The following is a 27,728-nucleotide window of genomic DNA, read 5'->3' as shown; positions in this document are numbered from 1 at the left end:
GTTACACCCGATGATACGCAACGACGTACCACTGCAGCCTTCTCGGACATCTCCCCTAGACTGGAAGCGTTCACTGCCGCTGCCGATGGTCATTTTGAACACAACTTGGGAAGGGCAGTTGCCTTGTTACTGGTCAGAATCCAAGTAACTAGTGTATGCACTTGTGGTGTTCTTTAGTGTGTGATACCACAGGTTTTGCACATGTGTCGGTATGGGAACTTTTCAAAGTACGATATCTCGTAAATGACTCGCACTAAACTCCTGCAATAAACACTACTGATTTACCCTACTTTTAGTTTGTCAGAGTCAATAGGCATTGTTCTACTTAAAAATTGTATGTTTCTTCAAAAATACCCATTTAAGTATTATCACATTGTTTATTTGTTGAAAGTACGAGCCCCTGACTACCATTCTGTGAAAACCGCACATCAATAGCACTTTCCATTTCCGCAATATTTTCGGTACAAGTTTCGGATGATTTACACTGTACATTACTTTCTTAATGTTCAGTCTAATTTAACTAACATTCTGTTAATGCTAGCAAGTCATTACCCAACTATATAGCTGAACATTTATGGTAATTGTTACTATGCTCAATTTATGTAATTTACCTAAGAAACTACTTATCGAACAATCTCTCGCGACTCAGTACTGTACATACAACGGATATTAATCAAGTAATCAGGCATACTTCATTTTCAGTCCTACAGACAATATTAAGTCTATAAGCAGAACTAACTTCAGAAGTTCGTTTCGGAATATATAAGAAAATTTTAAGTGTAATTTCCGATGTAAACAAGCACATACGTCGATCGCAGAGTGAATTATTCGGTGCGTCAGTGAAGCAGTGTAGCTAAAAGTGTGTATGCTATACATATAAATATGAATAAATGAAATAAAAGTTGCAAAATAAAAGTAAGCGCATTTAAATATTAATAAAACGCATTTAAAAATTGGGAAACATAATAGATAAACGGAGTGTTATATGGCACTGGGCAGCTGCAGCGTTCAAAATGCACTGGATGTTAACACAGTTCTGATAATGGCACAAATGTGTTATGTCAACTGAAGATGGGTCAATGCCAGAAAGGCCTTTGTACTAATTTGAGTTGTATAAAAAGTGGCTGATTCCTGTATTTCTTAGAATAGTTTAATTCACAGCCACATGGTTTATTTCTGTGTTTTATCGCACTGAATGTACATTCAAACGTTTTCGTTCATTTATGCAATAGATTCTCGCTGATTATTCAGACTTGATTGAAAGGGAAAAGTCTGTAATTGAGCAATGAGAGGCTTTTTAGCTGGTAACAAATGTTGTTTGTTGCAGATGGAGAAAACTGAGGTCACAGTTAAGCCCGTCCTTCACAGCGAGCCGCCTGAAGCCGATGTTCATCTTGATGAAGGAAGTGTGTGACGAGCTAGTGCGGACCCTGCAGAAGGAGGCGACCAGTGCTGGCAAAGGTAAGCAACCGCTCTGGCGTGCCACAGAGATCGTTTCGTTGGCGAGGAAAGAATAGTAGTGTATTGTTAACAGTCCAAAAAGTCCCGACACTGGATTCGTAAAAAATAGAGAAAAGTTAATATCGTGGTTTTAAAGCCTTAGGTGTATTACATCGTCTCCGTTTAGTTGAATACAACACACGGAAAGTCCATGCAACCACATGAAATTGCCAAAAAAGTCCTTCTTTCAGATACTGCCCAGCTTACACATCCCATTGGCTTAAGTGACGGTTATGCCCTAAATTTCTGCACTTGTCGTTTTTAATGATTTCTTACAGAAAAGAATTTTCCACGTTTTGCATTTGAGATAAATAGCTGCAGGCGTCCATGCGTCGTTCTCTTTGTTCAGGAGCCAAGGTGTAAGGTGAGCGAGACAAGCTTTCCAAAGACTTTTTTATTCTCCCAAACATTCGGAAGAATAAGTCGAAGATGTTCCTTCATTGCGATTTATAGCACAACAGTTTGACACACCACGATCACATGTACACTCTTTGACACTGCCTGCTCGCAACGGACTGGCCGAATGCGCAACTTCTTTTTTCTAAGTTGTTAGTTGAAGCTGTAACATTAGTGCCTGTGCTCAGATCGTCGGTATGCCAGGAATAAAATCAGTCTCGAAACGTTTGTATGTACCGCGTAGATTGAACTACATGAAACAAACGTAAATTAGTAGCTAACTGCGGCGTACAGACACTTTATTCAACATATGGACGTCACTACAGACATTCGGATTTATGTTATGACATGTTCGATACGCCTGCTAACTTTGGCGATGATGTGGCGTAGACGAATAGCGAAATTCTGAATGATCTGCTGCAGTGTCGATGACCTCCTGAACGGCTGTTTTCAGCTCAGCAATGGTTTTGGGTTTTTTACTGTATAACTTGTCTTCAATATAGCCCCATAAAAAGAAGTCACATGTGTTCAGACCCTGAGAATACGGCAGCCAATCGAGGTCCATGCCAATGACCTCTAGATACCGCAGAGCCAGAATGCAGTCTCCAAAGTGCTCCTCAATTACATCAAACACTCTGCTACTTCTATAGGATAGAGCTCCGTCTTGAATGAACCACATCCTGTCGAAATTAGGGTCACTTTAGATAATGGGGATGAAATCATCTTCCAAAACCTTCACATTCCGTTCGGTACTCAACGTACCATCGAGGAATATCGCACCGATTATTCAATGACTTGACATTGCACACTACATAGTCACCCGTTGAGGGTGAAGAGATTTCTCGAGCACGAAATGCGGTTTCTCAGTCCCCCAAACGCGCCAATTTAGCTAATTGACGAACCCATCCGAATGGAAGTTGGCTTCGTCGCTAAACCATACAACAATGCGCGTACTAATTCTCATCATGGCATGCTGCCAACCCTGCAGTTTGAACGTCCTAACGCAAACCATTCAGAAGTTATAATGATTTCTTTCATATAGTACAATACCTGTCATCCTGTCGGATACTTTAACCAATGTTGACGTTCCGGTCTGGAAGCACGTTGTAAATTACAATCTGTTGCTTATTTTTTAGTCATGTCAATGGTAATCTGCAATCGTACGACTGAAGATAAAGGAAATATCTTTCGACTTTCGAAATGGTAATAGTTAAATATTGTTCCAGTAGAAGAAAACAATGAATTTCTTTACAGGAATAAAAGAGAAATCTGAATGAAAGTTATTCAAGACTTCAGTATACTCCTCTCCCTACGATAGCGCCCTATAAAAGATATGTAATACTGTTAACTGCTAGCACATTACAGAATCAAACAAAAAAAATTCGTTGTTTCGAAGGAGGTAAAATGCAGATTGGAGATTAAGAACCGGATAGTAAGCTCGGAATACACAAGGGTAGTAGGGAAGGAAATAAGCCACATCGTTTTCGGGAAAACCACCCTGATGTGGAACCATAGCCTCAAGGCATGTCGTTAAAACCTTAGAATTACTTAGACTGAAGAAGACGAAGCGCTTGCGGCTGAAACGTAATTCAGCATCTTTAATGAATAACTTAGCCCTATAAGAAAGTTTTTTGTCCCTAGGGTTTTAGAACTGATTTTAGCTGTATTTCGGACGCTGAATGTGAAATGAAATCAGTTTTTAACTAGCTGCTCTACTTTTTAGATCAGTTTAAGGAAGAAAGGCGTGCAATTCTATACGATATGTGCAGTTAAACTCTATTTTGTGCAGTTCTAAACAACTTGTACACGCATTGGTTTCTGTGTATTGGCTTCATTGTCAGTCGGCCGTCCAGTTATTTCCAGGAAAATCCGTCAGATGCAGCAGGCATCTGGTAACTTAAGTGATCTTCAACGCTAGAGCCAGCGTTAGGTTGTCAGTTCTCACAGTACACGGTAGAGCGAAGTTGCCCTCGGGCGATATACGTATTTAGGAAAGAGTTGTTATAAAGTTAACTTAAAACATACTGTGTTGTAGATTATTCTTGAATAAAATATATGAGCTCAAGCAGAAGAAGTTGTGTAAATCATCCTGACGTGACCTACTACATATGCGGACAATGTACGTTCAAATTAAAAAGAAAAAACTGCTAGTGACTTTCTAAAGCGAGCTTATCTTGGATAATTTCGTGTTAGGTTTGCTGATCAGGGTAAAACTTTGGCACCGCTTCTGGAATGTAAAACTTGTACAGAATATTTACGACAGTGGAAAATGGTTCAAATGGCTCTGAGCACTATGGGACTCAACTGCTGTGGTCATCTGTCCCCTAGAACTTACAACTAATTGAACCTAACTAACCTAAGGACATCACACACATCCATGCCCGAGGCAGGATTCGAACCTGCGACCGTAGCAGCAGCGCGGCTCCGGACTGGAGCGCCTAGAACCGCACGACCACCGCGACCGGCTACGACAGTGGACTACCAGGAAAAGGGGTGCCGATAGATTGGAGAAAACTCAAAAAGGATTTCGGTTACTGTTATTTCTGCCTAGTAAATAATAATGGAACCTATCTAGACAACCGTTGTGAGATGATTCATTCTGATTTAGTCTCTCCAAGTCGTTCCGCACTCTGAGGAACTGCCGATCAAAACTATTTCATCAGTTACCAGAGTTCTGTGAGGACGAGTTTTGTCATTATGATACCAATGAAGGTGACAGTGATTATGAGGGATGTCAAGAATACGTTAACATTTCAAACCAGGGTGAATTAAATGACCTCACAAGAGATCTCAGCCTGCTGCTGATTTACTAACTTCGAGTTTGAGCGATAACAATTTACTGGAACAAGGAACCAAAATTATCTTTTACCGGACAAGAGAAAAGCGTCTGCTACTCTTCCCGTGTTAAAAAGACAGTCTTTTATTTTGTCACTAAATTAGAGGATTTCTGGAAAGAATGAGTCTTCCTGATGACTGGGGCATATTTACTGACATCTCAAAACGAAGTTTTAAATGTGTCCTTTTACAAATTGGGAACTAAGTAGTTCAGTACCATTTCCACAATCTATGAAAGTGGAAGGAGACCATAACATCATAGCTTTTGTCTTGTAGAAACAAAGTATCATGAACATCAATGAGTGATTTGTGTGGACTAAAGTGGTCCACCAAATATCCTTGCTTCTTGTGCCTCTGGGATACAAAAGGTAAAACACAGCACTGGGTTAGAAGATAGTGACCTAAGAGAGAAAAAGTGTGTTATTAAAAAGTGTGTTATTAATTGAAAGACAAAGAAGCACGTCTTTCCTCCACTGCAATATCAAGCCTCACTTGAGTACAGAAAGAATGAAAGCAGGAATATTTGAGAGCCCACAAACGAGGTAATTCATTAAGGATTCCGCCTTCGTAAATTCCATGACAGGGACTGAGCGCACAGCCATGACTTCATCTGTTGCAGTTTTCCGGAGTTTTCTGGACAAATTCAGAGTTGTAAACTATGCTGAAGTAGTAAATATGATGTATAACTTCTTCAAATCCCTTGAGTGTAACGTGAGTATTAAGATGCACAATCTACACAGCCAATTAGACCATTTCCCTGAAAATTTAGAAGTCATCAGTGACGAACAAGGTGAATTGTTTCACCGGAGCATTAAAGGTATCGAGAGGAAGATGGGATAGGCAGACAGATGATTGCTGAAGTTTAAAAGGACTCTTCCGATATATATTCAAGAATGTCACGGAAAATAACATTCCGAAGTTTCCTTCATGTTCGTATACACTCCTGGAAATTGAAAAAAGAACACCGTGAATTCATTGTCCCAGGAAGGGGAAACTTTATTGACACATTCCTGGGGTCAGATACATCACATGATCACACTGACAGAACCACAGGCACATAGACACAGGCAACAGATCATGCACAATGTCGGCACTAGCACAGTGTATATCCACCTTTCGCAGCAATGCAGGCTGCTATTCTCCCATGGAGACGATTGTAGAGATGCTGGATGTAGTACTGTGGAATGGCTTGCCATGCCATTTCCACCTGGCGCCTCAGTTGGACCAGCGTTCCTGCTGGACGTGCAGACCGCGTGAGACGACGCTTCATCCAGTCCCAATCATGCTCAATGGGGGACAGATCCGGAGATCTCGCTGGCCAGGGTAGTTAACTTACACCTTCTAGAGCACGTTGGGTGGCACGGGATACATGCGGACCTGCATTGTCCTGTTGGAACAGCAAGTTCCCTTGCCGGGCTAGGAATGGTAGAACGATGGGTTCGATGACGGTTTGGATGTACTGTACACTATTCAGTGTCCCCTCGACGATCACCAGAGGTGTACGGCCAGTGTAGGAGATCGTTCCCCACACCATGATGCCGGGTGTTGGCCCTGTGTGCGTCGGTCGTATGCAGTCCTGATTGTGGCGCTCACCTGCACGGCGCCAAACACGCCTGTCGCGACACCACTGGAGGCGGGCTGCACGATGTTGGGGCGTGAGCGGAAGACGGCCTAACGGTGTGCGGGACCGTAGCCCAGCTTCATGGAGGCGGTTGCGAATGGTCCTCGCCGATACCCCAGAAGCAACAGTGTCCCTAATTTGCTGGGAAGTGGCGCTGCGGTCCCCTACGGCACTGCGTAGGATCCTACGGTCTTGGCGTGCATCCGTGTGTCGCTGCGGTCCGGTCCCAGGTCGACGGGCACGTGCACCTTCCGCCGACCACTGGCGACAACATCGATGTACTGTGGAGACCTCACGCCCCACGTGTTGAGCAATTCGGCGGTACGTCCACCCGGCCTCCCGCATGCCCACTATACGCCCTCGCTCAAAGTCCGTCAACTGCACATACGGTTCACGTCCACGCTGTCGCGGCATGCTACCAGTGTTAAAGACTGCGATAGAATTCCGTATGCCACGGCAAACTGGCTGACACTGACGGCGGCGGTGCACAAATGCTGCGCAGCTTGCGCCATTCGACGGCCAACACCGCGGTTCCTGGTGTGTCTGCTGTGCCATGCGTGTGATCATTGCTTGTACTGCCCTCTCGCAGTGTCCGGAGCAAGTATGGTGGGTCTGACACACCGGTGTCAGTGTGTTCTTTTTTCCATTTCGAGGAGTGTATAATACTATTTGTATAATTTAATAATAAAAATTCCTGGTATTTTTTAATCGATTGATTGAACTTAAAACAATGTAAGATATATTTCACTGTAATGTTATCTGTTAGAAAATTTGAGCTCATAGCCAAAACTAATCCCATACTGAATTCAGAGCATCAATGAAATTAGCTTCATGTACCCTGGCACCAAAACAACTTTTAGCCTGTGTAATAATGGAAGAAATGTCATATCCATTTTATGTACGATGTGAGAGTGATCGAGAGAGAATTGTAATCTTACCCTGATTTTTTCGAGTCGATAACCGGAACTGCTCCTAAAGACACAGTTGGACGTTTCTAACAGCACGCAAAGCGCACAGTGACTTATTTCCTGGCGTTTTGAACCTCTGTGAAGATGTCGTCAAGCACGCTCGCCCCCACTACTCCCCACACCCCCACCCCCCTCCCCGTCGCCCCGTCGATGGGTAGTCAGCCTCCAGGCCATGTAGGTGGACAGATTAGGCGCGCCATGTTGTAGCAGCATACCTGGCTACTGAAGCCTCAAAAGTATAGGGAAGGTTGCCGACTTTTATTTATCAAATCATTTAAGCATCGTGTTTTTCGTACATAATGACAAATTTATTAAAAATATTTTGGTGACTGCTCGAAAGTATTACCGCAACCAATCCTCGGAGTCACCCTACTGCCTTTAGGTAATGGTGAAAGTTGTGCTACCGTCCTATTATGATTTCACAAAATCTCTCACCCGCCCACCTTAATTTATCGTATATTTCATCATTTGCTGTGTGTGATTATCTCCTGTTGACAGAGCTGCGTTTGATCGCTCAATAACTGTACAAACTGAACAATTTAAACACACTTTGCAAGTTATTTCAGTGCTACTCTATCAACAGGTTAAGTGAGCTTGTTACATCAGTAAGGTTTTTATTTTATACACCGCTTTCTTCGAGTCTGCCTATGACTCTTATTTATCTAGACTTGTAATCTCCACTGCTGTACTGAACTACTGTTAGCAGCTTGAACATAATCTCAGCGATAAAGCTAAAAGTTAAGTTTACGGTCTTAACCATTTTAGCAAGAGCAAACAATACTTAAAAAGCACTCCGTCTACAGGCCACAAGTGGCCCATCGGGACCATCCGACCGCCGTGTCATCCTCAGCTGAGGATGCGGATAAGAGGGGCGTGTGGTCAGCACACCGCTCTCCCGGTCGTTGTGATGGTTTTCTGTGACCGGAGCCACTACTATTCGGTCGAGTAGCTCCTCAATTGGCATCACGACGCTTAGTGCACCCCGAAAAATTGCGACAGCACATGGCGGCCCGGATGGTCACCCATCCAAGGGCCGGCCACGCCCGACAGCGCTTATCTTCGGTGATCCGACGGCAACCGGTGTATCCACTGCGGCAAGCCCGTTGCCTAGACAATCCTTAAGGACCTATTAAATCCAGATGGTTGGACGGAACTTAATCCCCCGCCTCTCGAGAATACGAGACCATTATCTTAGCCATAATTCCAACTCGCTCGGCTTTTATTTTGCGTATGTCGCATTAAGCAATATGTAACAGTGTTTAATAAAATCACTAGACAATTTTCTCCTGTTTTGGACACACAACACACTCACTACACTAGATACATACTCAGAATAAGCAGTAAATTACATTTAAACCAAAACTATTTGTTAAATTTCAATAGGTACACTGTAACTTGCCTTAAAGCATAGTATAAGAATCAGTGTCGAAAAAAAATATAACGAAATAAAAAGTGAAAACATAAAAAGCCGTAACATTTCAGTAAAAACATAACTGAGGTACAATGAAGTAGTGAAATAGAATTTGTAGTGTTTTTCCCTGTGCGAGTGACCAAAACGTTAGATACTAAGCCATGTAACTATTCTCATCAACGTCTGAGCTCGCTCCTTGCTTTGTCTACGATTCCGTCCTTTTCGATGCAAATGTTTCGGCATTAAGTATTGCTCCTGTATTTTATTCAGTAGTTTTTAACGAATTGTATACTGCAATAATTATAGATCGGGTACTAAAACAGAAATTTGTATGAAAGTACAAAGTAAGCATAATACACACACACATGCATACCAACGGATTGCTTACTGATAATCCACCAGAGCACTTCGGTCCATAAAAGTAGCCTACACTGTTATATATATTATTATTAACGAACGACCGTAACTGAAAAATAAGAAATGTAATGCAAGAAGAACGTATATATACGGGGGGGGGGGGGGGGGGGGGGAGGCAATAAGTACTGTGACACTTTTTTCTCGTCCAATTACGGTCGAAAAAAATGAGGTATTTGTTGTGTGACATCGTGGAATGTTCCCACTTTAGCATCTGTAGTTTCATGCAGTACCGATAGCTGGTGTCGCTATATGTAGCCATCAAAATGGGGTCTCTATCGGAGGTGCGGTCCAAGCGAGAGTTGTCGTTTAGTTTCTTTTGACGGAAAACCAGAGCATCGCAGATGTTGATAGGCTCTTTCAGAATATCTATGGAGACCTGGAAGTGTCCGCAGGTCGTGGTCGTGCGGTAGCGTTCTCGCTTCCCGCGCCCGGGTTCCCGGGTTCGATTCCCGGCGGGGTCAGGGATTTTCTCTGCCTCGTGATGACTGGGTATTGTGTGATGTCCTTAGGTTAGTTAGGTTTAAGTAGGTCTAAGTTATAGGGGACTGATGACCATAGATGTTAAGTCCCATACTGCTCAGAGGCATTTGAACACCACCCCTTCTCCAAGAAAAAGTTCACTCCCGTACCTTCAGCCACTAAAATAACGGCGACTGTCTTCTAGGGGATTGATGGGGTTATTCTGTTTTATGTGCTCCATCATGGTGCACCGATCAGCTCTGAAGCGTATTGTGCTATCTTCTGTAAATTGAAGAAACGGTTTAAGCTTGTTCGTCGCCACAAAAATGTAAGCAAACTTCTCCATGACAATTCAAGGCCTCACATAAGTCTGCGACCATATAGGAGCTCACAATATTTCATTCCGACTGTTCATCCCCAGCCACCCTCTAACCCTGTTCTCGCACCTTCCGACTTCCATCTGTTTGACGCAATGGAGGATGCAGTCCGCGGGAAGCAGTATGTGGGTGATGTGGAGGTTATTGATGCAGCAAGATGTGGGCTCCGACGTCGATCAGTAGAGTGGTATCAAGATGGCGTACAGGCTGCCCCAGTAAGGTGATATAAGAACGTCGCATTCAAAAATAGGGTTTTGTATTCAAAAGAGTGGGGAGCGATATGGTGTATTATAACCCGGCATGAAACCAATCTGCATACAGAACACTTTAATTTCTAATAGGTAGTAACAATAATTACATAAGTAAGAAATTGCAAATACTTCAAAATTTTCTTAACACGGTAAATTCTGTACAAAAATAATATTGCAATTTCGACACACTTAGAGATTTCCGATTTTCGGGCTACAAGCCCGCGTCTAGGGCGAAATTACCTTCAGACAGGAGGTCTGCCGTAGCAGGCATGACTCTTCGATGTCTTTTGATTTCATATAAGACTTTATTCGACTGTGGAGACGCAGTAACGACTCAGTAGCTGTTATGCGGCATGCAAACATTATTGCCAGGCATTTACTCGTCAATGTCTCACGAACAGCAAACATGAACACCGTGTAAGAGTTTCTTGATGTAAAACAAAACGGATGCCGGACACGAAACGAATTAACTTACGCAACGTTTTAGTATAACTGAACTAAAAACAGTGGTTGGCTGTTCCAAAAATGGTAAAAAGCAGGAGTAGCTGTCATCAGGAAGTTAGAGATAAAACACTTCAGAAAAAGAGAAAGGCACAGAGAGTCTATAACACCTGACACAAAACATGTCATATTCTAAAAATATGGAGGAAGTGAAATGTGACATCCTTTCTGAAGCCAGATAAACCACCAGCAGATGGTAAAAGTTATAGATCAGAATCACTACTGAGTCACCTAACGATACCGCTGGATATATTTCGTAAACCACATCAAATACTGACGAACCGATTCCACAGACCGAACGTGAGGAGAGGGGCTAGTGTAATTGTTTAATACAAACCATACAAAAATGCACGGAAGTATGTTTTTAACACAAACCTACGTTTTTTTAAATGGAACCACGTTAGTTTTGGTAGCACATCTGAACATATAAACAAATACGTAATCAGTGCCATTTGTTGCACTGTAAATGTTAATTACATCCGGAGATATTGTAACCTAAAGTTGGCGCTTGAAACTTCCGACGTTCAGTTGCGTGTTGTGACAAACACGGGCCACGGTCGGCGAGCAGCATCTGCACGGACATGTTTACGATGACGACCGTGTAGACGAGTGTGGTTTGGTCAAGCTGTCGCAGTGTCCGCATGTAGCGCTTGCTGCTATTGTTATTTTGCATTAGTCTCCGCACGCAGACCAACTGTAGTACACCGTGTTACCAGACGTCTGTGATAGTGTAGTGTTGTAGGAACTGTGACCATGGTGTATTTGAACTCTGAAAAGGCGGAGATGATACTCATCTATGGCGAGTGTCGACGAAATGCAGCTGAAGCCTACAGGGTGTATGCAGAACGGTACCCGGACAGGGAGCATCAAACGTGCCGCACATTGCAAAACATCTACCGCCAACTATATGCAACAGGTATGGTCGTAGCACGCAAACGGGTGTCATGCGCAAACTGCATCGTCACCGCTTTCACCCGTTTCATGTGTCACTACATCAGCAATTACATGGTGATGACTTTAATCATCGAGTGCAATTCTGTCAATGGGCATTAACAGAGAATGCGTTGCAGTTTTTACCTGTTTACCGATGAAGCGGGTTTCACAAACCAGGGGCAGTGAATCTGCGGAACATGCATTACTGGTCCGTGCACAATCCTCGCTGGCTCAGACAGGTAGAGCGACAGCGACCGTGGACTGTAAATTTATGGTGCGGAATCATTGGCGACCACCTTATTGGTCCTCACTTCATTGCAGGGGCCCAAACAGCTGCAACATACATCGCGTTTCTACAGAATGATCTGCCAACGTTGCTCGAGAATGTCCCAATGGAAACGCGTCGACGTATGTGGTATCAGCCTGATGGTGCACCTGCACATTCCGCAATTAACACTAGGCTGACCCTTGACAGGATATTCGACGGGTGTTCCATAGGACGTGGAGGACGCATAAATTGGCCAACCTATTCTTCTGATCTTACACCTCTGGACTTCTTTCTATGGGGTACGTTAAAGGAGAATGTGCACCGTGATGTGCCTTCAACCCCAGAGGATATGAAACAACGTATTGTGGCAGCCTGCGGCGACATTACACCAGATGTACTGCGGCGTGTACGACATTCATTACGCCAGAGATTGAAATTGTGTGCAGCAAATGATGGCCACCACATTGAACATCTATTAGCCTGACATGTCGGGACACACTCTATTCCACTCCGTAATTGAAAACGGAAACCACTTGTGTACGCGTATCTCACCCCTTATGATAATGTACATGTGCATCAGCAAAAAAGACCAATAAAAAGGTGTTAGCATGTGAACGCAATGTGCTGTTCCAGTCTCTTCTGTACCTAAGGTCCATCACCGTTCCCTTTGGATCCCTACGTAATTCGGTGCTCTCCGACGCCCACGATCGAACAGCGGATTAGTGGTACTCAAGCGTCAACTTTAGGTTACAATATCTCCGGATGTAATTAACGTTTTGCAATGCAACAAGCGGCACTGATTACGTATTTGTTTATATGTTCAGATGTGCTAACAAAACTAACGGGGTTCCATTTAAAAAAACGTAGGTTTGTGTTAAAAAACATACTTCCGTGCATTTTTGTATGGTTTGTATTAACCAGTTACACTAGCCCCTCTCCTCACTTTCGGTCTGTGGAATCGGTTCGTCAGTATTTGATGTGGTTTACGAAATATATCCAGCGGTAACGTTAGGTGACTCACCCTGAATACTTACCACCAGGAGGTAGAGGTCTATGTAAAGATTTGTGTAAATGAGGAACATCTTGTAAACAACTCCATCCAAAGTAACAGTGAAAATTAGGAAAGTAAATTCTGTAAAAAATCCTCATTCTGCTCAATCATCTCAAAATCTCCCTCCTAGCTTTTAATACAAGTGGAAAACTTGTTTACTCTCATGCAACTAAGCTCAGCAGGCAGAAGAACCAGAGGTAATCTCCAAAAATAGGAATTTCCATGAAACTCTCATGCAACTAAGCTCAGCAGGCAGAAGAACCAGAGGTGATCTCCAAAAATAGGAATTTCCATGAAACACTAGTTACTGCCCCTGGCAACAAGAGCAAGTCAACGACCACTTCTTCTGCTTCCCTCTCTGTCCCGCATCCTGCAGCGAGAAATGTCCACGCTACCTCACGAGAAAAGTGAAGCACACAGAAGGGGTGGAGGAAACTAAATGAAACTTCACGGGTTGTAATGGTATGTTGTAATATTTCAGCAACCACTATCTCGAGTAAAATAAAAGAACTTGGCAGTGCAAGTCCACTTATCACTACGGTGTTCCTTCCTCTCTAGCATGGATGCAAGCACTAATCCGTTCGGTACCGTGTCATAAAGTCGCTGTATCTTCTCTTGAGGCTAGCTGGCTCATAACTATTCTAACTGATCCTTTATATTAAACTTGGCACTTCTGACACTGATGATAGTTCCAATTCCATAGAAAGCATGTACTGACAGGTGTGAATTTTTCCGACCTACCAGTTTAATAAGTCATGTTTCCAAAATACTGACACGATTTTCTTACAGAAGAATAGAAAACCCTGGTAGAAGCCCATCTTGGGGAAAATCAGTTTGGATTCCGGAGGAATGTAGGAACACGCCACGCAATACCAACACTACAACATCCTGCTCAAAAAATGGTTCAAATGGCTCTGAGCACTATGGGACTTAATATCTGAGGTCATCAGTCTCCTAGAGGGTAGAACTACTTAAACCTAACTAACCTAAGGACATCACACACATCCATGCCCGAGGCAGGATTCGAACCTGTTACCGCAGCGGTCACACGGTTCTAGACTGAAGTGCCTATAACCGCTCGGCTACACTCGCCGGCCGACATCCCGCAGAAGATAACTTAAAGAAAGGCATTTGTAGACTTAGAGAAAGCTTCTGACAATGTTGATTGGAATACTCACTTCGAAATTATGGAGGTAGCAGGTGTAAAATACAGGGATCGAAAGGCTATTTACAGCTTGTACAAAAACCAAAAGGAAGTTATAAGAGTACAGGGGCATGAGAGGGAAGCACAGGTTGAGAAGGGAGTGAGACAGGGCTGTAGCCTATCGCCGATGTTATTCAGTCTGTACATTGAGCAAGCAGTAAAGGAAACCAAAGAAAAATTGGGAGTCGGAATTAAAGTCCAGGGAGAAGAACCAAAACCTTTGAAGTTTCCCTATGACATTTCAGTTCTGTCAAAGACAGCAAACGACTTGGAAAAGCAGTTGAACGGAATGATCAGTGTCTTGAAAGGAGGATTATGAAGGTCAACTAAAGTAAGTAAGGATATTGGAACGTAGTATAATTGACTCATTCGATGCTGAGGGAAACAGGTTAAGAAATAAGATTCTGAAAGTAGTTGACGAGTTTTACTAGTTTGGCAGCAAAACAATTGCTGATAGATATATAATGTAGACTGCCAATGGCAAGTAAAGCGTTTCTGAAGAAGAGAAATGTACTACCATCGAATATAGATTGTTTAAGTGTGAGGAACTCTTTTCCGAACGTATTTGTAAGGAATGGAGTCATTATTCGGAGATGAAGGGATTTGTGCAGAACAGAGTAACGTGGAGAGCTGCAGCAAACCAGTCTTCACCACAACACCAACAACACCTGCTGATACTGGGGCGGAGCTGACGTCCCATACACGTGGTATCAGCGAACAGTCTGGAGATATTACTAACCACTGGAGTACCTCGTCATCAGATTGTTCGTAGAGACATATTCCACTTGTGGACGAGCACTGTTCTAGTGAAAAACGGCACCACTATACGTCACATGAGATGTAACGCTGTAGGATCCGAGATGTCCGTGCCATACCAAAGTTCTGCTATATTTCCCACCTGATGGCTTCCCACTCCACAATACCGCTATGCTACTCCAAAACATTGAAAGAGTCGGGCCCCTTCGCAGGTCGCCACCATACACTCCTACGAAGATCGTCTGGAGTAGTGCAGGAACTCGATTCATGTCGAACAAAATGCGACGCCATTCATCAGCAGTCCATGTTTCCCAGTCACGGAACCACTCCAAACGCAGCCTTGTTGAGCCGTGGTGTTAACGACAGTCTGTACACCGTCAGTAATTTCCTCCATATGCAGCAATTCCATAGCCCGTCTGCTCCTAGTCTTCGACCAATGATATGAGATGACACAGAATATTGCAGGGCATCCATTACTTGCTCTCGGATGGCAGGCGAAGATGTCAAGAGGTGACGATATGCTAGGCAAGCAATAAGGCGATCACTCGGTGCAATAGTCCGACGTGGCCTACGTGGATCTTGCTGACGAATGTGCCCGTCCTCACAGTCCCATGGTGTCCAACATCGAGCAACTGTCATATCCGAATGCCCTTTAAATCTGTATATTGCACAATTCCACCAGCTAGCCAAATGGAGACGCACAATGAGGCTCCCTGTAAGTATGTTGTTTAGGTTTTTATGTTGGTAACGCCACGTAGCGTTCTGTATGAAAATCACTGGCTGTGCTGTGTGCAGTCTGTGGCTCGTTGGACTCATAATTGGAATATTCGCTTGTGTAGTGTTGGGCACTTGGATGTGAACAGCTCATAGCGTTGGGTAGTTGGACGTGAGCCGCCAGCAGTGGTGGATGTGGAGAGTGAGATTCCAGAGTCTTGAGAGGTTACTATAAGCCGATGATCTGGACGTGTGTCCGCCAAAAAAAGGAAATTTGTAAAGATGGATGTCATGAATTCATAGATAGATAGATGTTTGTACCCTTTACAGTGACCATTCATCATCTGGCCTCGTCACGCCCATTATATACCCTGCCAGGTGTGAGAACAACACTAGTGGCCATTCTACCAGTTACAGAAAATCGCAACCATAATCGTTTACATACCCACCGATGGTACGTATGTTTAAGAAATTACTCTGACATCTTACCTTATCTTCCGGGTGCTTCACTACTTTTGTGAGGCATTGTACTCTAGATGTTCTTGAGGCTATCTGATTTGGTCATTCATGGAGTAATCTTCCTGTATTCTGTACATATTTCTTTGTATTGATATTTCTGCAAAGGAATAAAAAATTCCCAGTGTCCATTTGATGTGAATAAACTACTATATGATTCATAAGTGGTTCTTAAAATAGCCCCTTATTTTGATGGAAGTGACAATTGTCTTCTCACAATAGCAGATGTAAAAAGGATCGATGCATGTTTCAGATGGTATGGAGGCAAGAGAAGTGTGCTTGCGATATATGACGGACGTGGTGGCCTCCTGTGCGCTGGGAATCAAAGGAGACGCCCTGGAGGACCCAAAGGCGCAAATGCTGCAGCTGTTCCGCAAGCTTTTCCAGCCGGGCTTCGTGACCTTCCTCAAGTTCTTGTTCATCACAACATTCCCGTCCTTGGCCATTATGCTACGCCTCAGGTAGGTTGTCTGCATCCGTCGCTGGTGTAGCCGAAAGGTCAGCCCATAAAGTAACAACAAAATATACCAATAGTCTGATACAGGACAAACCTAATAGTTCAGCGTCACAGATTTGCCATACATATCGAGGGTGTCGTCAACTTTATATACTCATAGCCGAATATAATTTTACATGCACTAGGCATTCATTTTTTGTCTGGGACATATTGTCCAGAATAAAATTAAAAATATTTCTCAGCCTTCAGTTGTAATGGACCTGCCTAATTCTGTTCAAAATATAAATCCATGTGACGAGATTCAGTGTCAGGGACAGTTTCGGAATCTCGGCTCTGTCAGGAATATTGACTCGAGCAACATCATAGGCTCGAGCTGTACATGTCTGCTTTCATGCCCAGCGGCTAATCAGCCGCAGAAATAGTTGTATCCTGCAATCCTTTACTCGAATTTGCCCAAGCATCAACAAGTAATGCGAATTTAAATAACACTAATTGCAATGCAGTAAATAATAAAACAATAAAAAAAGGTTACATACATAATATTGAATGGTTGACGTAGCCAACAACAATGGATTTATATCGCAATTAAATGATTTACTCAGTCAGTTAAGCACGAAAATAGCTTTAAATGGTGGACTAACAAGTACTGTTTGGTCATGATATAAGTTACAATACTACACTGAAGAGCCAAAGAAACTGGTACAACTGCATAATATCGTGTAGCGCGCAGACATATGGCAACACGACGTTTCACGGCATCGACTAATATATGAAGTAGTGCTGGAGGGAATTGATACCATGAATCCTGCACGGCTACCCATAAATCCATAAGAGTACGACGGGGTGGAGATATCTTCTGAACAACACGTTGCAAGGTATCCGAAATATGCTCAATAGTGTTCATGTCTTGAGAGTCAGCGGAAGCGTTTAAACTCAGAAGAGTGTTCTTGGAGCCACTCTGTAGCAATTCTGGATGTGTGGGGTGTCACACTGACCTGCTGGAATTACCCAAGTCCGTTGGAATGTACAATGGACATGAATGGATGCAGGTGATCAGACAGGATACTTACGTATGTGTCATCCTTTCATCCTTTCAGAGTCGTATCTAGACGTATCGGGAGTCCCATATCACTCCAACTACACAAGCCTTACACAATTCCAGAGCCGCCACCAACTGCACAGTCCCCTGCTGACATGCAGGGTCTAAGGATTCATGAGCTTTTCTCCGTACCCGTACACATCCATCCGTTCGATACACTTTGAAACAGGACTCGACCGACCAGGCAACATACTTCCAGTTATCAACAGTCCATGGTCGGTGTTGTCGGGCCCAGGTGAGACGTAAAGCTTAGTTACGTACAGCAGTCATCAAGGGTACACGAGTGGGCCCTCGGCCCCGAAAGCCCATATCGATGATATTTCGTTGAATGTTTCTCACGCTAACACCTCATATGTCAAACGAAAGGTCTTCCTTTCTCGGTCTGTCTTCCGCCATACACATTGTCCTACATTTAATCATCTATGCACAATTAAATAAAACACTAAATTTTTGCACATATGCTTATGATGAATGACCATGAAACTGTTATTAAAAAATCTTAGCAATGAAGGTGGCCTGTTCAATAAAAGTGTCTCTTTGCGCTCTGTTCAATGGTGGTATCAAATTTAGTACTTAATTATACAAACGACAAAACACATAATAACCTATGTATATGGCATAGGGACAAACAGTGAAAGATACAAGGAAAGTCATGCTGCATTCATATTCTACACTCCTGGAAATTGAAATAAGAACACCGTGAATTCATTGTCCCAGGAAGGGGAAACTTTATTGACACATTCCTGGGGTCAGATACATCACATGATCACACTGACAGAACCACACGCACATAGACACAGGCAACAGAGCATGCACAATGTCGGCACTAGTACAGTGTATATCCACCTTTCGCAGCACTGCAGGCTGCTATTTTCCCATGGAGACGATCGTAGAGATGCTGGATGTAGTCCTGTGGAACGGCTTGCCATGCCATTTCCACCTGGCGCCTCAGTTGGACCAGCGTTCGTGCTGGACGTGCAGACCGCGTGAGACGACGCTTCATCCAGTCCCAAACATGCTCAATGGGGGACAGATCCGGAGATCTTGCTAGCCAGGGTAGTTGACTTACACCTTCTAGAGCACGTTGGGTGGCACGGGATACATGCGGACGTGCATTGTCCTGTTGGAACAGCAACTTCCCTTGCCGGTCTAGGAATGGTAGAACGATGGGTTCGATGACGGTTAGGATGTACCGTGCACTATTCAGTGTCCCCTCGACGATCAACAGAGGTGTACGGCCAGTGTAGGAGATCGCTCCCCACACTATGATGCCGGGTGTTGGCCCTGTGTGCCTTGGTCGTATGCAGTCCTGATTGTGGCGCTCACCTGCACGGCGCCAAACACGCATACGACCATCATTGGCACCAAGGCAGAAGCGACTCTCATCGCTGAAGACGACACGTCTCCATTCGTCCCTCCATTCACGCCTGTCGCGACACCGCTGGAGGCGGGCTGCACGATGTTGGGGCGTGAGCGGAAGACGGCCTAACGGTGTTCGGGACCGTAGCCCAGCTTCATGGAGACGGTTGCGAATGGTCCTCGCCGATACCCCAGGTGCAACAGTGTCCCTAATTTGCTGGGAAGTGGCGGTGCGGTCCCCTACGGCACTGCTTAGGATCCTACGGTCTTGGCGTGCATCCGTGCGTCGCTGCGGTCCAGTCCCAGGTCGACGGGCACGTGCACCTTCCGCCGACCACTGGCGACAACATCGATGTACTGTGGAGACCTCACGCCCCACGTGTTGAGCAATTCGGCGGTACTTCCACCCGGCCTCCCGCATGCCCACTATACGCCCTCGCTCAAAGTCCGTCAACTGCACATACGGTTCACGTCCACGCTGTCGCGGCATGCTACCAGTGTTAAAGACTGCGATGGAGCTCCGTATGCCACGGCAAACTTGCTGACACTGACGGCGGCGGTGCACAAATGCTGCGCAGCTTGCGCCATTCGACGGCCAACACCACGGTTCCTGGTGTGTCCGCTGTGCCGTGCGTGTGATCATTGCTTGTACAGCCCTCTCGCAGTGTCCGGAGAAAGTATGATGGGTCTGACACACCGGTGTCAATGTGTTCTTTTTTCCATTTCCAGGAGTGTATCTAAGCGTGGAGACTACGTTAATCTGTCACATTTACATAATTAAAAAGATATAAAACACTTAATAATTCCATTAATAAAATATATATAGTTGTGTGGCTTTTAGTAATGAATTCTGCTGTCCTACTCTAGAATTTATGGCATGTTGGTAAAAATTGTATTAAGAGTTCAATGGATATTAATTTTTAATGGTTTTTGTAAGGGTATGTATTGCTACTTCTATAGAAATACGTATGGCATGCTAAATCCATTCCTGCATGTCGACTGGTAACAAATGGCATAGCAATAATTATTACCACTCGTGAGCGGTTCTATCTGGTAGCTTAGAACGGAGGAACAATGATAAAATCAATGGCTTCACTCCATACATGAAACACATGAATGTTTTGTTGTGAAAATTATAACCAGTGCTTCCTTTTCCACATGCAAATAGGTACTTTGGGCCGCTGAAAGCGTCTTCGACGTGTAAGCAATGGGTTGCTAAATGTCACCTGGGTTGCGATAGGGCAGGACCATACCAATGCCATACTTGGGCTCATCAGCGGCGAGTATTAGTGGTTTACCCGGTGTACAAGAAGTCAGGCAGTAAGGGAAGTACAAACACTGTTTGAAAGACAGAAAAGTAAGTTGACAGTCCACGGGCCACACAGGTTGGACTTTCTTTTGGTGAACCCTGGTAAGAGGATGGCTGACATGCATGACCTGAGAAATACACTGAGCATAATAAGAAACCTTGGCCAATAGGATTGGAATGCCTTCAGGTTCTTGGACACAGGCAAGTTGACAATGGATCTGACGCAGTCATCGGTGGGGATGAAGCCATATTTGATAAGCCCATTTCCCATAAAAAAATACACATTTAGAGCAAAATAATTACTTTTTCCAGTATGCAACAAAGGCAGTTGTTGAGAAGGTTTTGTAAAACTGTCTGAGAAATTTCGTAAATCCCCCTCTCACATGGAGCCCACGACTCACGTGTCATCAAAGTAGTTGACAGAACAGAGAATCGCCTTAATCAAATGCTCCAAATATCTTTCATAAATTCTTGCTTCAGATGAAATTTCAAACGGCAAACGATCAAACAGGTAAAACTCAAAGGGGATATTGAGCATTAAGAAACGCTAAGAAGCAGTGTCTCATGGCAGCTACACGTATGAGTTTTGCAAATCGATGTGGGAAAAGTACTGGATCCCTGACAACTTCGCCAACAGCTTCTCCCTCAATGGAATCAGATACGAGTTCACGACAATTGCATGTTCACTGTCCGTTTAAAATACCATAAAGGTAAATGGCGTCAATTAGCCTCTGAATGATCGCCAGAGGGGTGGCTCACTAACTAAACAAAACCAGATAAGCAATGTGAGTTCCTGCCAACACTACATCTCGCCCTTGACCTTGTCGCACATGACGAAGGGAATGGGATGATGGCGACAAAATTTAGGTATTGCTGATGGCGTAAGGGAGATATGGGCCTCGAAATTTTCTGAGCCTAGGTATTCACAAACAGCTGGCTGTATGACCTTAGTAGAGAGCCCAAATCATGAAAAGGGACGGACTGAGACACTAAATGGATTTGTTACGATCTGGAATCCAAAACCAGAAAAAGCGCCTAGCCCAAAATATTTTGCACAAATTGCGACTTTACGGCTAATAACGTAAGTTGCTGATCTACATTCTTACTCAGCGGAGAATTGACCCCACAATGGAATACGCCGTTTACTATATTACTTGATACAGCGCCCATTACAGCGCCAGGTGGCACATGAGCCGGTATGTGTCGAAGTTAATTAGGTCGACCATTGCACTTAGATCTCCCTGAAATTCAATTGCTCGCCGAAAGTTAGTAGAATATGCTGGGGCGTCGGAAACAGCCTCCGAGTCCAGGTAAAACGCTGGGCCCTCCGACGAGCATCCTGGGGCTCGCCGACTGTCACAAACCAATACTCACTTTCAAGCATACTCCACACTTGGCGTCTGGTGTCTGTGTGTGGGCAATCCTATCCTAAATAGCAAAGCAGATGCAGGCAAGGGACTTGGGGGTTGGGGTTTAATGTGCCACAAAGTGCAGGCGGCCGGGGTGGCGCTACAGTCTGGAACCGCGCGACCGCTACGGTCACAGGTTCGAATCCTGCCTCGGGCATGGATGTGCATGATGTCCTTAGGTTAGTTAAGTCCCATAGTGCTCAGAGCCATTTGAACCATTTGAACCACAAAGTGTGGTTTCAAGACTGCGTCATAGTCACAATAAAATGTTTGTCGTGGGCTAATACTAGTTCCACCAACATAAAATACTCCACGAGCGTACTCATAGGAAACCGTAAGTAGTAGTTAATCCAGTGATGTCTGCAAGACATCTGCAGAGCTTGCAACTGGAACATCGGTAGCAGATCTCCGACTAAGTGCTGTGATTGATACACTGAAAAAGTGAATCGTGCCACTGGCTAGCGTTAATGTGAATACAATATACTCTTGTCTGGCCTCTATCAAGTAAGCGAAATACAGCGCCTACGACGTCTGCAAGGAGTCCACGAGAACTTCTCATCGCTTTTACAGATGAAAGGACTGGAGCATCACTAGCTAAACCGTCTCACAGAGAGTATGTCCCGGCGTTGGCTAGCAAAGGTGGTGGTTAGGGGTATCCATATCACTCATTAACTGTGTTCTTAATGTCTCTACGATTTTCAGATTTTGCCGTCCGTTGTGGCCGAGCGGTTCTAGGCGCTTCAGTCCGGAACCGCGCTGCTGTTACGGTCGCAGGTTCGAATCCTGCCACGGGCATTGATGTGTGTGATGCCCTTAGGTTAGTTAGGTTCAAGTAGTTCTTAGTCTAGGGGACTGGTGACATCAGATGTTAAGTCCCATAGAGCTTGGAGCCATTTTCAGATTTAACACTTTGTTTTAATGTACGCTGATGTCCATTGAAACTGCAATTAGCTCAATGGCTACATGCAACAAACGTTAAATTTGGATGGTGTATGCTACATGATTATGCACGCAAATGATAAACGTTTATGAGTGGATTATGTTATGCATTGTGTAGGAGAAATGTATACCAGCATTCAAAATACGACAGCGGCAGGAGCGTGCCATATAGAAACTGCGGTTTGTCATCCTGCGATGCTAATGGTTGCTTTGTTCAGTGTCCCTCGACCAATGGGTTTGGGTGCACCAAACTCACCACCATTCAGGATCTAAACAGTCCCACGCGATTGATTTGTTTGGAACAATACACGCAATGACGTTTGGAGCATCACCGACTGTCAACACGGCGGTCTCTGTTGCCACTTCCTTGACGAAGCAGCAGAGAGAGAGGCGCTGGCAGAGCTGCGGCCGTGAAGAAGTCTTCACCATCACGATGGACAAACCCATGTGTAGGGTCTCTGATGAGAATGAACTTTGCCATATTGCATTCGCCGTCGTAACGCAGGCTCAGCTTCAGGCGCGAAGTTATAGTGTGCCACTGGGTAACCAACATAGTCTCCTCTAGCTCTCGTAGCTGATAATTTAACAGCAGCCGCTAGAGTTATGATATGTTAAGACCGGTGGCTGTACACTATCTTCGAAGACCCCGTGTTGTTATCTTTCTACCTCGATACAAATGTATTTCGACTGTTCTCCTGAGCACAACGTCCTACACATTCCTCCCCGACTTAAAAAAAACATTAATGATCACAGGTTGTCAAGAGACTGGAACACCATCACTCACGTATAACTGATTAACTCTGTGTTAGAATCAGAATATAAAAGAGCACTGGACGACTTGAGATCAAATAAGGCAGAAGGGGTAGATAACATGCCACCAGAATTTCTAAAATCGTTGGGGGACATGGCAACAAAACTGTTTATGTTGGTGTGTAGTATGTACGAGTCTGGCGACGTACGATCAGACTTTCGGAAAAATATCATCCACACAATTCCAAAGACTGCAAGGGCTGACAAGTGAGGGAGTTATCGTACAGTTAGCATAATACCTCATGCATCCAAGTTGCTTGCAAGAATAATATGCAGAAGAATGGAAAGGAAAACTTAGTATGTGTCAGATGACGCTCAACTTGGTTTTAGGAAAGACAAAGGCGCTAGAGAGCCAATTCTGACGTAGCGGCAGATAATGGAAGCCAGTCTGAAGAAAAATCAAAACACGTTCATAGGATTTGTAGACCTGGAAAAAGCGTTCGACAATGTAGAATAGGACATGATGTTCGAAAGTTTGAGAAAAATAGGGGTAAGATATAGTGAAAGACGGGTAATATACAATATGTACAAGAGCCTAGAGGGAATAATAAGAGCGGACGAAGAGCTCGGATTAAAAAGGGTGTAATACCGGAATGTAGTCTATCGCCCCTACTGTTCAATCTATACATCGAAGAAAGAATGACAGAAATAAAAGTGAGCTTTGAGAGTGGAATTAAAGTTCAGGGTTAAATGGTAACGATGATAAGATTCGCTGATGACATTGCCCTCCTAAGTGAAAGTGAAGAAGAATTACAGAATCTACTAAAGGGAATGAACAGTTTAATTTGTACAGAATAAGGACTTACAGTAAGTCGAAGAAAAATGAAAGTAACGAGAAGTAGCGGAAATGAGAACAGCGAGGAATTTAACATCAGAATCGGTGTTCACGAAGGAGATGAAGTTAAGGAATTCTGCTACATAGGCAATAAAATAGCGCATGACAGACGGAGCAAGGGCGACATATAAAAGCAGACTAGCACTGGTAAAAGGCCTTTCCTGGCCAAGAGACGTCTGTTACTATCAAACGTAGGCCTTAATTTGAGGAAGAAGTTTCTGAGGATGTACGTTTGGAGCCAGCATTGTATGGTAGTCAAACGTGGACCGTGGGAAAACTGGCAAAGAAGAGAATCGCAGTATTTGAGGTGTGGTGCTACAGCAGAATGTTGAAAATTAGGTAGACTGATAAGGTAAGGAATTATGAGGTTCTCTGGAAAATCGGCGATGAAAGGAATTTATGGAAAACATTGAAATAAGAAGGGAGAACACAGTAGGTCATCTGTTAAGATATTATTGAATAATTCCCAGAGTATGAGAGGGAGCTGCAGCAGGTGAAAACTGTAGAGGAAGACAGAGGCTGGAATACATCAAGCAAATACTTTAGGACGTAGGTTGTAAGTGCTATTCTGAGATGAAAGGGCTGGTACAGGCAACGAATTCGTGGCAGGTCGCACCAAATCAGTCACAAGACTGACAACTCAGGCAGAAAAAAAGTGTCTGCAGCGTAATATTTCCTTCATCACGTAACGTAAGTGACATTACTTCTATCTACTTTGTCTGGAGGTGGTGAAGAGCTAATCATTTGCATATCTTAGCAGCTAATACACTCCATACTATTTCAGCGTTTAATACTTGCCGTCTTCTTGGTGTCGCAATTTTAATGGATATCAGTGTAACTTATAGACTGATAACTGAGGGCTGCATTCTGCCCAGGGGTTTCTCGCAAGCTCTCTGCAGCGCCAGACTTTCGTCAGCTCGCTTCTGTCAGATGTACACTAATGGCCATTAAAATTACTACACACGAAGATGACGTTCTACATACACGAAATTTAACCGACAGGAAGAAGATGCTGTGATATGCAAATAATTAGTTTTTCAGAGCATTCACACAAGGTTGGCGCCGGTGGCGACACCTACAACGTGCTGACATGAGGAAAGTTTCCAAACGATTTCTCATACACAAACAGCAGTTGACCGGCCTTGCCTGGTGAAACGTTGTTGTGATGCCTCGTGTAAGGAGGAGAAATCCATACCATCACGTTTCCGACTTTGATAAAGGTCGGATTGTAGCCTATCGCGATTGCGGTTTATCGTATCGTGACATTGCTGCTCGTGTTGATCGAGATCCAATGACTGTTAGCAGAATGTGGAATCGGTGGGTTCAGGAGGGTAATACGGAACGCCGTGCTGGATCCCAACGGCCTCGTAACACTAGCAGTCGAGATGACAGGCATCTTATCCGCATGGTTGTAACGGATCGTGCAGCCACGTCTTGATCCCTGAGTCAGCAGATGGGGACGTTTGCAAGACAACAACCATCTGCACGAACAGTTCGACGACGTTTGCAGGAGCATGGACTATCAGCTCGGAGACTATGGCTGCGGTTACCCTTGATGCTGCATCACAGACAGGAGCGCCTGCGATGGTGTACTCAACGACGGACCTGGGTGCACGAATGGCAAAACGTTTTTTCGGATGAATCCAGGTTCTGTTTACAGCATCATGATGGTCACATTCATGTCTGGCGACATCGCGGTGTACGCACATTGGAAGCGTGCGTTGGTCATCGCCATACTGGCGTATCACCCAGCGTGATGGTGTGGGGTGCCATTGGTTACACGTCTCGGTCACTTCTTGTTCGCATTGACGGAACTTTGAACAGTGGACGTTACATTTCATATGTGTTACGACCCGTGGCTCTACCCTTCATTCGATCCCTGCGAAACTCTACATTTCAGCAAGATAATGCACGACCGCATGTTACAGGTCGTGTACGGGCCTTTCTGGATACAGAAAATGTTCCACTGCTGCCCTGGCTAGCACGTTCTCCAGATCTCTCACCAATTTAAAACGTCTGATCAATGGTGGCCGAGCAACTAGCTCGTTACAATACGCCAGTCACTACTCTTAATGAACTGTGGTATCGTGTTGAAGCTGCATGGGCAGCTGTACCTGTACACGCGAACCAAGCTCTGTTTGACTCTATGCCCAGGCGTATCAAGGCCGATGTTACGGCCAGAGGTGATTGTTCTGGGTACTGATTTCTCAGGATCTATGCACCCAAATTGGGTGAAAATCTAATCACATATTAGTTCTAGTATATTATATTTGTCCAATAAATACCGGTTTATCATCTGCATTTCTCCTTGGTGTAGCAATTTTAATGGCCAGTAGTGTATTAGTACTGTCGGTGTCCATTTCGTCGTTGCAACTTTTCGTTCGCGAATGTTCCGGCAACTTAACTGCTTACGCTTCTACAATGCAGGCTGATGCCCGAGGACCTCGAAAAGTTCCTGCAAACAGTGGTGACCCAGACGGTGGCCCGCCGCCAGCACGAGGGGGTCTACCGCAACGACTATCTGCAGATGCTGGTGGAGCTCAAGACCAAGGGATACCTGGACGGCGCGGGGCAGGTGCTCGCTGACAGGAGATGTAAGTAAATTCGGCTGTGGATCTCCACAGACGTGCCAAGATGTTACGAGGCCAAGGATTACATAAACACTGGACTGACACTACTGTCTACAGACGATATTGTTATAGGGTCGTTCGATAAGCAGTGCAGCACATTTTTTCTCCTTGCAGGACTATTTTATTCACGATTCATATCTCTATATTGTTCCCCAATTCCTTGGCTATGAAACCCTATTTCTTAACTTAATCATCTCAGTTACATGCACTTGCGCCACCTCAATGAGAGGGCCTGAATGCCATCATGCTACCATTCTGTTGGTCTGCATTTCAACCAAGTTCTTGTAGCATCAATAATTTCACCACCGTTATTGTAGTGCTTACCACGGAGCCCACTCTTCAGCAGTACAAAGAGATGGAAGTCAGAAGGTGCTAGATCTGGACTGTAGGGATAGTGAGGAAGATTAGTCCACCGGCGTTTCGTGATCTCCTCTCGGATGCACAGACTTCTGTGTGGCCTTGCATTATCGTGGAGGAGGAGAAGGGCATTGGATTTTTGTGGCCGCTTACGCGCTGTAATCGCTTCATTATTTATGTAAGAGACTCACAATGTAGTTCGCAGTTGATCGTTTGACCACTAGAGAGGACATCGAAAATAATAACAACTTCAGAGACTCAGAACACTGTAACCATGACTTTACCATCTGAGAGTTTTAATTTCTTCTTCGAAGGAGACACTTTGTGGCGCCATTCCATGGATTGC

General features: G+C 44.4%; 1 protein-coding gene across 1 annotated transcript in view; it reads left to right on the top strand.

Moving 5' to 3' along the window:
• Positions 1 to 27,728, top strand: part of LOC126281385 (cytochrome P450 6j1-like) — a 134,396-nt gene that overhangs the window by 64,145 nt on the left and 42,523 nt on the right. Inside the window, exons 4-6 of the mRNA XM_049980309.1 lie at positions 1,328 to 1,461; positions 16,432 to 16,639; positions 26,823 to 26,989. Coding sequence (XP_049836266.1) covers positions 1,328 to 1,461; positions 16,432 to 16,639; positions 26,823 to 26,989 — 509 coding nt within the window. The remainder of the gene's footprint in view (positions 1 to 1,327; positions 1,462 to 16,431; positions 16,640 to 26,822; positions 26,990 to 27,728) is intronic.

This window comes from Schistocerca gregaria, chromosome 7 (assembly GCF_023897955.1).
Source record: "Schistocerca gregaria isolate iqSchGreg1 chromosome 7, iqSchGreg1.2, whole genome shotgun sequence".
NCBI classification, from domain to species: domain Eukaryota; kingdom Metazoa; phylum Arthropoda; class Insecta; order Orthoptera; family Acrididae; genus Schistocerca; species Schistocerca gregaria.
Note: the sequence above shows the minus strand (reverse complement) of the source record. Positions and strands in the feature narration are given on the sequence as shown.